This window comes from Eurosta solidaginis, chromosome 2 (genome assembly GCF_040869045.1).
Source record: "Eurosta solidaginis isolate ZX-2024a chromosome 2, ASM4086904v1, whole genome shotgun sequence".
Lineage (NCBI taxonomy): Eukaryota > Metazoa > Arthropoda > Insecta > Diptera > Tephritidae > Eurosta > Eurosta solidaginis.
In genome coordinates, this window is record NC_090320.1 from 190,323,898 (window position 1) to 190,338,735 (window position 14,838).

Here is a 14,838-nt window from a genome sequence, read left to right on the forward strand (position 1 = left end):
ATTTGTTCAGGCACCGAAGCCAATGGAACCACCAGCCTGCGAGCCCGCTGCCGTAATGCAAGTAGATGAACGTTTCTACATACCGATAACCGTCGAGGGCATAAGTGTGCGCGCGCTAGTGGACACTGGCGCCACCCTTTCATACTTCGATGAGTCAATACGAAATCACCTGGAGAGGAGCAACATCAAACCACGTCTTAGCAGGCGGAGCATCCAATTGGCAGACCAGACGTGTATCTACAGTTCGAATTCCTACCCAGCAAGGATTACGTACCTAGGACGAACGACTAACACAATGATGTCCATCATCCTGGCAGATCGGATGATCTTAGGAATGGACTTTCTACGGGAAAGGGGAATAACCCTCACACTAGATGGCCAGCCGTTAGAAGTCACCTTGACCAGGAGATGAGCCTAGCTAGACACACTATGTGCAATGACCACTAGGAAGACATGAGCAATGGCCGAAATTCGGAGCAGGAAGCTTTTTCCGCGCACGATCAGAAGCGATTGAGCAAAACGGTTAGCCCAATTACTGCAGCCGAACATCGGACCATCCGTAAGCATAACCGACCGCTGAAGCAACAATTCTACCCCCGTTAAATAGTAACCGCCGACTTCGTGCCACCACTGCCGCGTTCAAAGCAAAGCAGCACGTACCTCCTCGCCATGATCTACAAATTCTACAAGTGGTGGGAGTAAATCCCCGTGCGCCAAGCAACAACGGCAAGCGTGCTCAAACGCTACAAGAAAGGGGTCATATACCGACTGGTTGTCCGGAAACCTTCCTCACCGGCAATGGGAAGCAGTTCGACGGAAAAGCGTCAGCACCGTTCCTGAGCGACCACCGCACATGGGATCAGGAGACTCCACAAATCGCATTTGCAGTAAATATGGTCAGAAAAGAGGGTACAAAAGCATCTTCAGCAGACATAAACTTCGGCGAAATAAAGCGACGTAATTGCGGGTTCACACGGAGGGAGCATGCCAGTGGCCAGTCAACCGAGACAAAATACAAAGGGTACCAAATTTTTTTTCGGCCCATATATTACCGAATACCTAATGGTCATAATGGAATCACAACACGAGGTAGATGAGAACAACGCCAATGTGTCAAGGATGGAAGAAGAAGAAGAAGGATGGCAACTTATTTATAATATTCCTGAATTTTGCATTATTTTAAAATTAAATATTCTGTTAGTTTTAAGAACAATGAAATTGTAATTAAGCCTGATATGTAAAAATTTTTTGGAATTAACTTTGTTAGGTATAAGTCGAATGACTGTATATTTTATGAAAAAAAAAAAATGTTATTAAAACGATACACGCATACACACCGGCAAAGCCGGTATAACGGCATACATATAACAGCTAGGCCAGGCCTGGCGTGATACTCCTTTTCCTCACAGCAGCTTTCCGTCAACCGAATCCCCCGTGTAACCCTTTTTCTCCTACGCCTGAGACCGCCACTGTAACCCTTTTTCACCTACGCCTGAGAGTATACATACATTGTACATTAACAGGTAGCCAACAACAGCAGTTACATACCAATGCATGCGAATAGCATCATAGCAGAAGCAGTATAAAAGAGAATTAATTTGCTGTTGGCACTTCATTCCTCGCAGGTTAGTCAGAGGAATTGGTTGCTTTATTATGCAGCCCAGTCACTCCTCCTGACTAGCTGAGTGGAAGGGGTGCTGCCTTAGCACGGGTCACCCTTTGCTTGAGGGGACAACGGGTCGTCGCCTTTATGGTTTTCTCGCCCCTTACCCCTCAGCTAAGGCTCCAGCCGACCCGGTTCTACAGCTGCGTAACGTGGTGCTCCCCGGCACCTTACTTTAGTGTGCGAACACGGGATGGGCGATGTCCAGCAAACGAGCCAATCCCACTCCCAGAGGGAAATGGGGGTGCCGCCACGGCACTGGTCACCCTTTGCTTGCGGGGTCAACGGGTCGTCGCCTTTATGGTTTTCTCGTCCGTGTCCAAGCTAAGTAAGGGGAGTCTCGCCGCCGTCCAGCCAACAGACCCCTTCCCCCTCAGTCCGGGCTCCGGCAGTAGAGCGCTTCGTCGGATAAAGGGGCTACCACTGTGCCGCTAAGGTGCACTCCCCCTCAGCTCACGGGTCGACCTACGGAGTTCCGGCTAGTACAACTTCGCGTCCAGCCCTGCCATCGTGCGGGCATGGAGACGGTGGTGTCCAGCTAGCGAGTCAGCACTGAACAGCGAGTGAGCCAACCACACCGCCGGAGTGCAAAGGGGCGCCGTCAGGGAACGGGTCACCCTTTGCTTGCGGGGACAACGGGTTGCCACCTTTATGGTTTTCTCGCCCGTGTCCCAGCTAAGTAGAGGGGGGTTCGCCGCCTTATGACCGTCCGGCGCTTTTCCCCTCCGCCCCGGCTCCGGCCGTAGACCGGTCCAGCAGCTAAAGGGGCTATACCGCTGTGCCGTAAGGTGCACTTCCCCTCAGCTCACGGATCGGCCTACGGAGTTCCGGCTGGTAAAACTCCGTCACTGAGACAGCCTCATCACGGGAAGCCGCCACCCGCAACCGCCCCTCCTGGTCCCCCCCGTAAGGTAGAACGTTTGTACGGACACCCCGCCTCGGCCACGCTACTGGTACGCACTCCGTCGCCCTGTTGTTGCCGTCGCTATCCTACCGCCATTTATGCTGCCACGACGACCGTTAGCCGCCGCTACCTTACCACCATCCAGCCAGCTCGCTGGTGCCGTTACTGCGTCCATACCGCTACATCCATTCATCCGTTAATATTTTCCGCCGTCCAGCCGCCGTGCTAATCCCGCCACTGCACCAATCCGTCCGCTAATACTGTCCGCCATTCGGCCGCCGTGATGATCCCGCCGCTGCCTCCACACCACCGTGCCAACCCGCAAGCTACTGCACCGCCGTTCAACCGCCGTACCGACGCCTCTTCTGCTACAACGACCGTTAGCCACCACTCGCCTCCCTCCCCCGCTATCTTTGTACGGAAAGCTGCTTCCCACACTACCCTTCAAGCCGTGTGTATGTGTGTGTATTCGTCATTAACACATAACTACTGTGTTCTTATTAAGTGGGGGTTTGTGGGACCTCTACTTGACCTTGGATTGACTGTGTGCTACCTCAGCCTTCGACAAAACTCACCTTATACATTAATTACATATTTTGAAATTCTTTCTAAACTGGCTGGTCATATTTTATCTAATAACTACATTTTAGAAATTAAGGTCAATATGTAGTCTGACTTTCTGTACACACAATTAAAAGCAAAGCTGATTTGAAACACAATTGGGCGAATCATGGCACTTCAGTTTAATAACGGCGAGCAAAAACAAACCTTTCTTCCATTTTCTGCCCATTCGCGACAGCCATTCTCCCTATGGCAATGGAGGAATAGATAGATTTTTCACTTGTATGAATTCACAATGGAACGAATGCAGCGATACATCCCAGCCTCCCAAATTTTCCAAAATGTACCTGAAAATAGAAAGAAATGCTGACACAAAACTTACATTTTATCCGTTGTCATATTCCATTTATAGTACTTTTGTCGGTCCATTTTTCCATTAAAAGATGCGAACGAAACGTATGTATGTAAAATTGCGAGAACGTAAAGGGTATTCTCTCTGTATAGAATCCATAGAAAACGTAGAAAGATTTATATTTTAATTTCAAAAGTTTTCTACACGCAACAACAAAATACAGTTGTGAAAAACTTTCTTCGGTTTCTACATTTCCTATACCCATGACTAAACTATAGAAAGGTAAAATCATTCTCTCTTCTCGGCAGCCATAATGGGTTTTTGATAAAAAAATTTAAAATGCATTCAGGCAAATCCACTGCGGAGAACGCTACCTCCACACGAGACGCAATTATTGAATACGTGACATTAGCCTTAATACTGGCCAAAGTCACAACACTGTTACATCTCTTTGTTTTGATACAGAATTTCTAAGACGTCATTGAATATTTTGTAAACAATAAAAAGGAAAATCGGAATAGAAGCGGGAAGAGTAATTGAGTAGTGAATTATTGCAGGTGGTAATTAAGCAAAAGTGCCTGTGCATATTTACTCTTGATTCTTATTGGAATGAAAAGGGAAAGACAAACAAATCATTTCTTTGATACCATATCTAATTGGAACTTGGTCTTGCATTGCATTTAAGATTTTGCCACATTGCGAAAAATATTCGTATATACATACATATATTCAAGTGTACTTAAACCATGATTCCTGTACCCTTGTGTAAAGGAATTGTAAGTTTGTTTTCTTTTTATTGGAATGCAAATGCAAGTGTGTGAACATGGACTACAATTTGTTATAAAATCTTGCCACAATTGATATGTGCCTCGATTTTAAGTGAATTAGAATTACTGGAGCAGTCTAAAATCAACCAATGTGACTTTTCCTTGGAATTGTGACCAAATTGCTTATTAATCAGTATACATGAGTATAAAGTAAATCGTGGACGATAAGGAAGAACTAGGCGGAAAAGAGAGGCAAAACTCTAGATGGAGCAATGTGGAAAAAGTGGTTTGTCAACTTGTAGCGTCCCTGGTCTTTAGCTTTCAATGTATCCAGGGTTGGTGGGTCGGATATATAGACTGGTGCATTAATACGTTCATACATATTAAAATAATAATAAACATTGGTTTATTAATTCATACATATATACAATGACCACTTTGACGCGTAGTGCAGGTCCCAGTCCATCGGTTGGACACCCAGCCAACAACCAGCAACATAATTTATTGCAAGCGCGATATAATTATCAACATTCAATAATCGATCCCAGTAACTTTCCACTGAAATCCATAACAGACGTTGTAAATTTTTTTCGGCGATCACTAGAAATTGGCTGCTCTGGAAATGGGAATGAACCCGATTTAACTTTGCTTTCAATAGTAGCAGGTTATGTTGAAATCTCTTTAACAACAGGCAACGCTGCTTTAGCGGCTGAATATGCTCTATCAAGTCCAACGTCGATTGCAACCATAACTTCCCCACCACTTCTTGCTGCGGGTTTAGGTAATGTTCACTCACCACGTATGTATATACAATATTTTGATTGGATAAGCAATTTTAATTCACATAGTAACATTTATTTATGTAAAAATTACTTGTTATATATTTGCGTATTCAGCATCACACGGCGGTATAATAAAAAGTAATGGTGTACCCTTTCCTGTTGTAACATATGAGCTGGTGTCGAGTTTATATACAAAATTTCAGAGTATACTGTCTGTAGTTGAAAAACCAAAGTCAGTACAAAATCGTCAAGTAACACGCGAGATCATCAAAAAAGTGTCGGACGTAATCTGGCATTCACTTATAAGAAGCAGTTATAAGGATCGGGCACATTTACAAAATTTGTACAGCTATTTATCTGGTAATAAATTGGATTGTTTTGGAGTGGCACTAGCAGTTGTAGCTGGCTGTCAATTGCTTGGGTATCGTGATGTTCATTTAGCAATATCTGAAGATCATGCCTGGGTTGTATTTGGATTAAAACGTACTGAATGTATTGAGGTAACCTGGCATGGCAAAGGAAGTGAGGATAAACGTGGTCAAGATATCACAGCTGGCATTGAATCTGGATCATGGTTATATTTAAATGGACAAGCAGTCGTGTGCGATAGAGCTATGGAAGTTGCTGCTATTGTGTCAGCAATAAATATATCTATGACAACGAATAGTGATTGCGTAGAAGTGGCAGATATGCAACAAAAATTATTATGGCTATTATATGATATGGGACATTTAATGAAATATCCTATGGCTTTGGGTAAGTATCAAACAACGAATGTGTTACCGAAAAGTTTGTATGAAGATTGTTGTCGAAAAGTCATGCCATTGTTCCCCTCAAACATTTTCGGAAGAAAACAATTTTTTGTAGAAAAGGGGTTTTTCACGGATTTAATTTAAATTCCGAACCAAAGATGGACCAGACAGGCCAAAGGCCGCCAATGTAGAAAGATACATTTCGCAAAAATACTTTGTATCTCCACAAGTTTTCGGAGAGGTCAAAGGTCGTTTCGGTTTTTTTAACTTCCGTTTCGGATTTGCGATCCTGGATCCATAATAATTCAATCCCTTCAGCGAAAATTGTTGTATAAAGCTACGTTTAGTAGTATATTAGTAGTGATACTAATTTTATAAATGCCAACAGGTTTTGGGGAAATTATTAATTTTTTACTAAATATTTTGAGATTTGATTATTCTATTAGAATTTGTTTTAAACGCCGTACTTTATTCAAAAATACACTATCGAAATTCGTTTCAAAAACTCCCTACCTGAGCATACATAAATTCAATTCATTTTGACATAAGATAGGGTGTTTAAACTTTCTGAGATAGGGCGTTCTTCAACCTAATTCTGATATAAGGCGCAATTGAAAAAAAGAGTCTGAAATAAAAAATTCGAAAAATATTTTGAGGTAGAGCGATTTCGAGTCCAGCGCCAACTTCACTCAGCAGTCGCAATAAACTCAAAAAAGAAAATTAATAAAAGGGTTATTGTCTTAGAACTTTATATTCCGGCCTTGGAAGAAGAGTGAACTTGCTAAACCCCAGCGGGTTAGGGGGTTAGAATATACCCGCGGTAGGTATGCCTATCGTAAGGGGCGACTAAAATACCAAATAGATTCAAGGGCTTGTGTAGCGCAACCTTTTCAGATTGCCAGCGCAATATATAGCTTCTCCAAACCCAATTGTCAACCTCACCTATCCGCGGCGAATCCTGTTTCATTAACAGCCGAGGCTCCGGCGACCCCGAACTCCTCATGGATCTAGGGGGTGGGAGGGCGGTATGGCCTAGAAGGCCACATGTGGCATAACTAATCGTTCCCGAGATGATTGTTGTTGTTGTTGTAGCGATAAGGACGAAGGCTTTGGGAAGTGTTTCGGTGTTGATGGTCCTTCGCCGGATGCAGATCCGGTACGTTCCGGTAGCAAGCCAGACCATCTCGGGAACGATTTGTTATCACATGCGCCCTTCTAGGCCATTCCGCCCTCCCAGCCCTAGATCCATGATGAGTTCGGGGTCGCCAGAGCCTCGGCTGTTAATGAAACCGGATTCGCCACGGATAGGTGAGGTTGACAATTGGGTTGGAGAAGCTATATATTGCGCTGGCAACCCCTTGAGAGGGTTGCGCTACACAACCCCTTCAATCCATTTGGTATTTTAGTCGGCTCTTACGGCAGGCATACCTACCGCGGGTATATTCTAACTCCCTAACCCGCTGAGGTTTCCCGAGATGATCGGGCTTGGCACCGGAACGTACAGGATCTGTTTCCGGCAAAGGACCATCAACATCGTTAATACTCCCCAAGGCCTCTGGGGAGTGCTCTTATCGCTTCAACAACAACAGTGAATTTGCTACACAGGAATCATATACCTATTTATCCTGAAACTTCGAAAGGCTCTTTTCTTTTTAAGTAATAATGTAATCGTTCCCGATAAACCATTAATTTGGAATACTCTGAACACGTTCGTTTGATACTACGTAACGAGGTCCGAATATTTAAATAAATATGCAAATTACTTACATACATAATTGGCGCTTCGCCGTCTAAACGGTTATGGCCGTCCAACAAGGCGAGCCAGTCGCTCCTTCGCTCCTCCAACCGGCGCCAGTTGGTCCCACCAAGGGAGTTTAAATCGTTTTCCACCTGGTCCTTCCAACGGAGTGGGGGCCGCCCTCTACCTCTGCTTCCATAGGCGAGTTCCGATAGAAACTCTTTCTTCGCTGGGGCATCATCTTTCATTCGCATAACATGGCCTGGCCAGCGTAGCCGCTGCGTTTTAATTCGCTGGGCTATGTTGATGTCTGCGTATAGTTCGTACAGCTCATCATTAAATCTTCTTCGGTACTCGCCATCGCCAACGCGTAGAGGTCCATAAATCTTTCGAAGAACTTTTCTCTCGAACACTCCCAAAGCCGCTTCATCTGCTGTTGTAATGGTCCATGCTTCTGCCCCTATATAGCAGGACGGGTACGATAAGTGACTTGTAGAGTATGATTTTCTTTCGCCGGGAGAGGACTTTACTTTTCAATTGCCTACCTAGTCCAAAGTAGCATTTATTGGCAAGATTGATTCTTCGCTGGATTTCAGTGCTGATGTTGTTGCTAGTGTTGATGCTGGTTCCCTTATAAACGAAGTCTTCTATTATTTCGAAATTATGGCTGCCAACAGTAGCGTCGTTGCCAAGGCGCGTATGCGCTGACTTTGCTCGATGACAGCAGGTACTTTGTTTTGTCCTCATTCACCATAAAACCCATAGTTACCGCTTCTTTTTCCAGTTTGGATTAAGCAGAACTAACAGCGCGGGTGTTTATATATATAAATTGTCCAAATATAAAAACGATTCCATAAATACTTAAATAGAGACGATTGTACCGAACATACGGAATGAATAAGTTAACTCAATGAGTAAAACATTTCGTTATGGCATTTCTAATGATATTTTTAAATGAGTATTTTCTGGTCCAGTTTTGCTATGTTCGTATGTTCGAATGTTGAGTTTTCATACAAATTTCTCTTGTTCAGCCTCACGAAAAAAGTAATACTAAGGAATTATGCAGCTCAGTCCGTATCGTATTCAAATTTTTTCTTACATTTGCGAAGAAACAACACAGTTTATGGATGTCAGTTCATTTGGGAGCAACATGGCTGCAATTGTCAAAAATGTTGTCAGCCGGCTGGTTGTGTCAAATCATTAACTGCATAATTCTGTCCTTAGTATGACGAAACACCATTGTTGCTTATTAAAAACTTTTATTCGAGCTCTAGGCCACTCAAATATATATATCAAAAAGTCAAAAAACGGTTTTGATTTTGAGTATAAAATATTTTATTTTATTGTTGTCGATATTTCGACCTCAGTTTGAAGTCATCTTCAGGAATATATGATTGTTGCTTATCGACAATAAAATAATAGCAATGCTCTGACTCTACTAAGAGCTATATTGTGGTCTTATTCGGAGTCCTTTCGGGGTCATATCTTGATCGTTTGGGGGTAATTTCGGTGAATTTTCGTGATGATCTTGCGGACTATTTTGGGTGCCCTACGGGGCCATTGCTTAATTATATGAGGGTCCGAAACAGTCGTTACAGTCATCGTAAAATTACCCCGTTAGAACCCTTAAATGAACTAAAAGATTATTCCATAAAGAACCAAAAACAGAACCTGAAGTGATCCCCAAATTAAGCTCGATCGATCTCGAAAGGACCTGGAAGTACACTGAAATAGTTCCCAAGATCATGAAGGAATGACCACAAATTGATCCTGAAATTACCCCGAGAAGCTTCAAAATAGTCACCGACAGAATACTGATATTACCCCGAAGTGGTCCCTAAATGACCTCGGGAGAATCTTGAAATAGGTCCCAAGATCATCAGGAAATTACCACGAAATATTCCCGAAATGATATTAAAATAACCCCGAAATAGTCCCCAAAACTATCCGGAAATAACCTCGAAGTGATACCTAAATGACCCCGCGAGAACCCCGAAATAGTCCCCAAGATCAAAAGGAACCTACCACCAATTAAACATGAAATTATCCCGGAAAAACCACGAAATAGTCCCCAAATGATCCCAAAATGGCTACATAATTATCCCAAAAAAACCCAGAAATAGTCCCTAAAGCCTTCTGGGAGTGAAAAAATTTATCCCGAAATTACCACGAAGGACTACGCTGCATCTACCTACAGCTCTGCCCCAAAAAGCATATCGTTCGTAGTTATTATTTTGGTATTTTCTGTGTTCTAAAACACGACGTCCATCATTGCACCGCCAGATAATTCGTATCACTTTTCTATACTCTCTCTTCATATTAAGAGCCGGAGCATTTTTTTTTTCGCTGCTACTATAGATTGTACATACATATGTATAAGGGTAATTTCCTTGTGTAGTTTGTATTCCATTATTTGTCCTGTTTGTCCTCGGTGGCGTTTTGTATTGTTATTATATAATTAAAAAACTGCTGTTGCACGAACCATGGGTTGCTAAAAGAAAACAACATGAAAAAGCTACTTTGTTTGAATTGGAATCATATTTAATCTTTTTTGAAAATATGCGTTTTTTGTCATTTCATAGGAACAGTACTAACCACACATAAATCACCAATCACTTCTTAAAGTAGCTTCAAAAGCTTAAATTGCCACTTTTGGGGTTTGATCCAGGGTTTGAATTGCTGGCTGAAAATAGCCAATAATGATGTACATGATTCAGTCTTATGCAAGCGTCGATTATTATTTTAAGCCATTCTTTGATTTCAGCGTGGCAGGGAATATACCATAGGGACCAGGCGATTTGTACTTGGAAAGAGTCTTCACCGCCCATTCGATTTTGATATCAGTCACCAAGCCCGTCACTACCCGATCCAGGAGACTTCGCCCTGTGACATTCACGCTTGTGGATCCTCAACTGATCCCAATTCTCATCCCTGAACGCCTCGCATTCCGCGACTTTTTCCAGTTTAAGATTTCTTTTACGTGTCTACCAAGAAGACTCAGCTCCTTGCTCCACAATGACGGCTTTGCTTTTCCTCTGAATCTGCGTACAGGGCAAACACTGCTATACGCAGACATAATTGTCTTTAATAGGAAGTTGTTGGATTCCTCCAGTTCCTCTATATTGGCAACCTATGTATTTAGATTATCTCAGTTGTGTTATCGTTAACGCATGGTCTGAGAATGATGGCCTATCAAGGACTTTTTAATCGTACCTTGATATATCACGTGCAGAAACCAATGTGATAAAAAAAAGGTTGTGGAAGTTCGCCCCTAAATTTGAAGCATATGTTGAGAGGGTTTCGGAAAATTTTTAAACATTTTTTTATCCTTCGAAATACAACCGAAATTGTTTTCTTTTTATTGTAACCTTGTTATTTGACATCCGATTTTTAGAATTAATATCTCATTATTTTGGTCTCAGAAAGCTGCATATTTGCTTTAAACCAGACATCGGCGTTTCATAGATCAATTGATCAGACAAACAGGTTACGCTCTTCACCAAAGAGGATAAATACAATAAGAGCCGTCACTCGTTATTTTTTTGGCATTTACTTGATGTATACTGAGAGGTAGTCGCTACTTTTTTTTGGGCGAGATGTTTATAAATGTCTTCTATACATTTTCCTGGGGTATTTGTGTTTATTTTTCGACTGTATTTAATTTATTTAATTCTCTTTCCAAAAATCACAGTTGCACAAGGGGCCTACACGGCGTGGATAAATGAGAGACAATTAAAAATGTCCCTCTCAGAAAACATTCGGCATCAATTTTTTCAATTTCCAGCGAGATAGTCTCCACAAAATAACGAGTGACGGCTCTTATTGTATTTATACTCTTTGTCTTCACACAGACAGGTTGCGCTCTTTGCTTACCAAATGATTTAGTCGTCGCTGAACAAGTGGCATAGATGAATGGATTTGCAACTCTTTGCTTCGAGAGAGCACTGTCAAAATGCACATTTTTTATAACATTTGTCAATGATGTCACTCCAAACAAAAATTAATAGATTTGAATTTGGGGATTTTTGACATACATTTCGGCGATTATAGTTTCAATCATTTAATAAAATGAGTCGTAAAATATTCATTTCTTTAAACTTATTTTACAATAATACGACTAGTTAGAGATAATCAAATCTAAGTAAAATTTACATTTTGATTAAATTAATTAGTCATATATAGTAACGCATTTAACTTACAGTGAAAACCATATATCCTTTTGAAATTTCAGTAAATCGGACCTATGATATAATAGTTAACATCATTCAATGGATAGGGCTTATCCTACATGTCTGACGTTTCAGGTTCTGTGATCAAAATGGACTTGGTTCATCGGGACTTCATATTTACAAAACCTGTTTTTAGCGATAACTTTTGAATGGGAAATAATATTTACCCTCCGCCTTCGAACTAATAATATTTACACTAAAACAAGTATTTTTATCCTTTTTCCCATAATTTTTGAACGCTATTCTACAGTTGTAGGTCAAACTAAAGTTTACCGAAATTTTTGGCCCGTTTTTCATTTTAGCTGACACATTTTTTGTTCTGGCACCCGCTTCAGCTGGCGCGAGGGATTTATCTGTGATTGTTGCCAGCTCAAATTTGGGACAAATCCCTCGTGAGAGCGCAAAAAATGAGAGAGTTTCGTATCAAGTCATCTTTGCAATTGGCGTAGCAACATCGTGTGTGGCTATCGCATGTTTGCGCAGCGAATGTTAAAAATATGCATGAATGTACGTATAATTTTTTTGGTTAGCACATATATATAATACTTCTATATCAATACTTTCCTATCTTCCTAATGTGCAAGTTTTCTGTCAATCATTATTTGCTGAAACTGTGCAAATGTATGTTCTTCGCATGCGCGGGCTTTGTTAGTGTTAGTAAATTGTAGTAGCGTGTGTAAAAAAAGTGTTAAAGGGGCAACAACGGGGCACTATCCCCTTTACCCAACTTCTGCAAACTAATTGTTATAGACTCTCAGTTTAGTCGATTAAACAATGAAATGGCCAGCAAATACAATACAAGGCTTGATGTATTTATTATTTAAACATGGGCTGCATCCGTACAAAGTGCATTATTTACATAAATAGTAAAAAAAAACAAGGCGAAGAATTCATATTTTTGAAATTAAAAAAATTCAAATATACATTTATAAAAATACTAGAAGACCCGGCAGACGTTGTCCTGCCCTAAATTTGGCCAATCTGCATACATTTTAATAAGCTTTTTCCGTCTGACCACATTTTGGCCTATATCCCGAGACCATAGTCACCCAGGGGTATGAAAATTACCCTCTAATAAAGCACTCATCAACAGCTTACATTTGATATCCACATTTTATAAACACATTTTAGGGGTACCCGGGTCCTCGTTTTCGCCTATATCTCGAGACCCTAGTGACCCAGGGGTATGAAAATTACCCTCTACTAAAGCTCTCATCAACAGCTTTCATTCGATATCAATATTCTATAAACACATTCTAGGTGTACCCGGGTCCACTTTTTGGCATATAGCTCGAGACCCTAGTCACCCAAGGGTATGAAAATTACCCTCTACTAAAGCACTCATCAACAGCTTTAATCTGATATCAATATTCTATAAACAGATTCTAGGGGTACCCGGGTCCACTTTTTGGCCTATATCTCGAGACCCTAGTCACCCAGGGATATGAAAATTACCCTCTAATAAAGTACTCATCAACAGCTTTCATTTGATATCCACATTCTATAAACACATTCTAGGGGTACCGGGGTCCACGTTTTGGCCTATATCTCGAGACCCTAGTTACCCAGGGGTATGAGAATTACCCTCTACTAAAGCACTCATCAACAGCTTTAATCTGATATCAATATTCTATAAACAGATTCTAGGGGTACCCGGGTCCACTTTTTGGCCTATAGCTCGAGACCCTAGTCACCCAGGGTATGAAAATTACCCCCTACTAAAGCACTCGTCGACAGCTTTCATCTGATAGCCATATTCTGTACACACAATCTAGGGGTACCCAGGTGCACGTTTTGGCCTATATCTCGAGACCTGAGTCACCCAGGGGTATGAAAATTACCCTCTTCTAAAGCACTCATCAACAGCTTTTATTTGATATCCATATTCTATAAACACACCCTATTGGTACCCGGGTCCACGTTTTGGCCTACATCTCGAGACCCTAGTCACCCAGGGGTATGAAAATTACCCTCTACTAAAGCACTCATCAACAGCTTTCATATGATATCCATATTCTATAAACACACCCTAGGGGTACCCGGGTCCACGTTTTGGCCTATATCTCGAGACCCTAGTCACCCAGGGGTATGAAAATTACCCTCTACTAAAGCACTCACCAACAGCTTTTATTTGATATCCATATTCTATAAACACACCCTATTGGTACCCGGGTCCACGTTTTGGCCTACATCTCGAGACCCTAGTCACCCAGGGGTATGAAAATTACCCTCTACTAAAGCACTCATCAACAGCTTTCATATGATATCCATATTCTATAAACACACCCTAGGGGTACCCGGGTCCACGTTTTGGCCTATATCTCGAGACCCTAGTCACCCAGGGGTATGAAAATTACCCTCTACTAAAGCACTCATCAACAGCTTTCATATGATATCCATATTCTATAAACACACCCGTACCCCAGCGGGTAAGGGGGTCAGAATATACCCGCGGTAGGTATGCCTGTCGTAAGAGGCGACTAAAATACCAGATTCAAGGGGTGTGTAGCGCAACCCTTCAGGTTACCAGCGCAATATATAGCTTCTCCAAATCCAATTGTCAACCTCACCTATCCGCGGCGAATCCTGTTTCACTAACAGACGAGGCTCTGGCGACCCCAAGCTCCTCATGGATCTTGGGGGTGGGGAGGGAGGGGATGGCCTGAAGGTTTAATGTGGCCACATAAATCGTTCCCGAGATGGTCGGGCTAGCACCTTATTGGTGCTGTGGTACCGGAGCGTACCGGATCTGCATCCGGCAAAGGACCATCACATCGATAACACTCCCCAAAGCCTTCGGGGAGCAACCTTATCGCTACAACAACAACAACAACAACAGGGGCACCCGGGTCCACGTTTTGGCCTATATCTCGAGGAAATATGCTGTTTTGAGTATTTTCCCGGCAAGTATTAGAATGTTTCTCACCTTTTGAACCTTCCCTAGACTTCCACGAATAATTCAAGACCAAGATAAGATAAATCCGTTCAGCCGTTCTCGAGTTTTAGCGAGACTAACGAACAGCAATTCATTTTTATATATATAGATACTATACATACATCATAACAAGCATTTCTTTAAACGTTTTTAAA

The 14,838-nt window shown here is 42.0% G+C and overlaps 1 protein-coding gene across 6 annotated transcripts in view; it reads left to right on the forward strand.

Annotated features, from left to right (window-relative positions):
• The first annotated feature begins 4,016 nt into the window (after positions 1-4,016).
• The window catches only part of Mnn1 (menin 1), a 326,319-nt gene continuing 315,497 nt past the window's right edge, over positions 4,017-14,838 (forward strand). For all 6 annotated transcript variants that reach the window (XR_010949727.1, XR_010949726.1, XM_067766652.1 and 3 more), the window contains exons 1-2: positions 4,017-5,028; positions 5,144-5,785. Coding sequence is in view for 4 of the 6 variants with exons in the window: in XM_067766652.1 (XP_067622753.1) it covers positions 4,677-5,028; positions 5,144-5,785 (994 nt within the window). In the remaining 2 variants the exon portion in view is untranslated. The remainder of the gene's footprint in view (positions 5,029-5,143; positions 5,786-14,838) is intronic.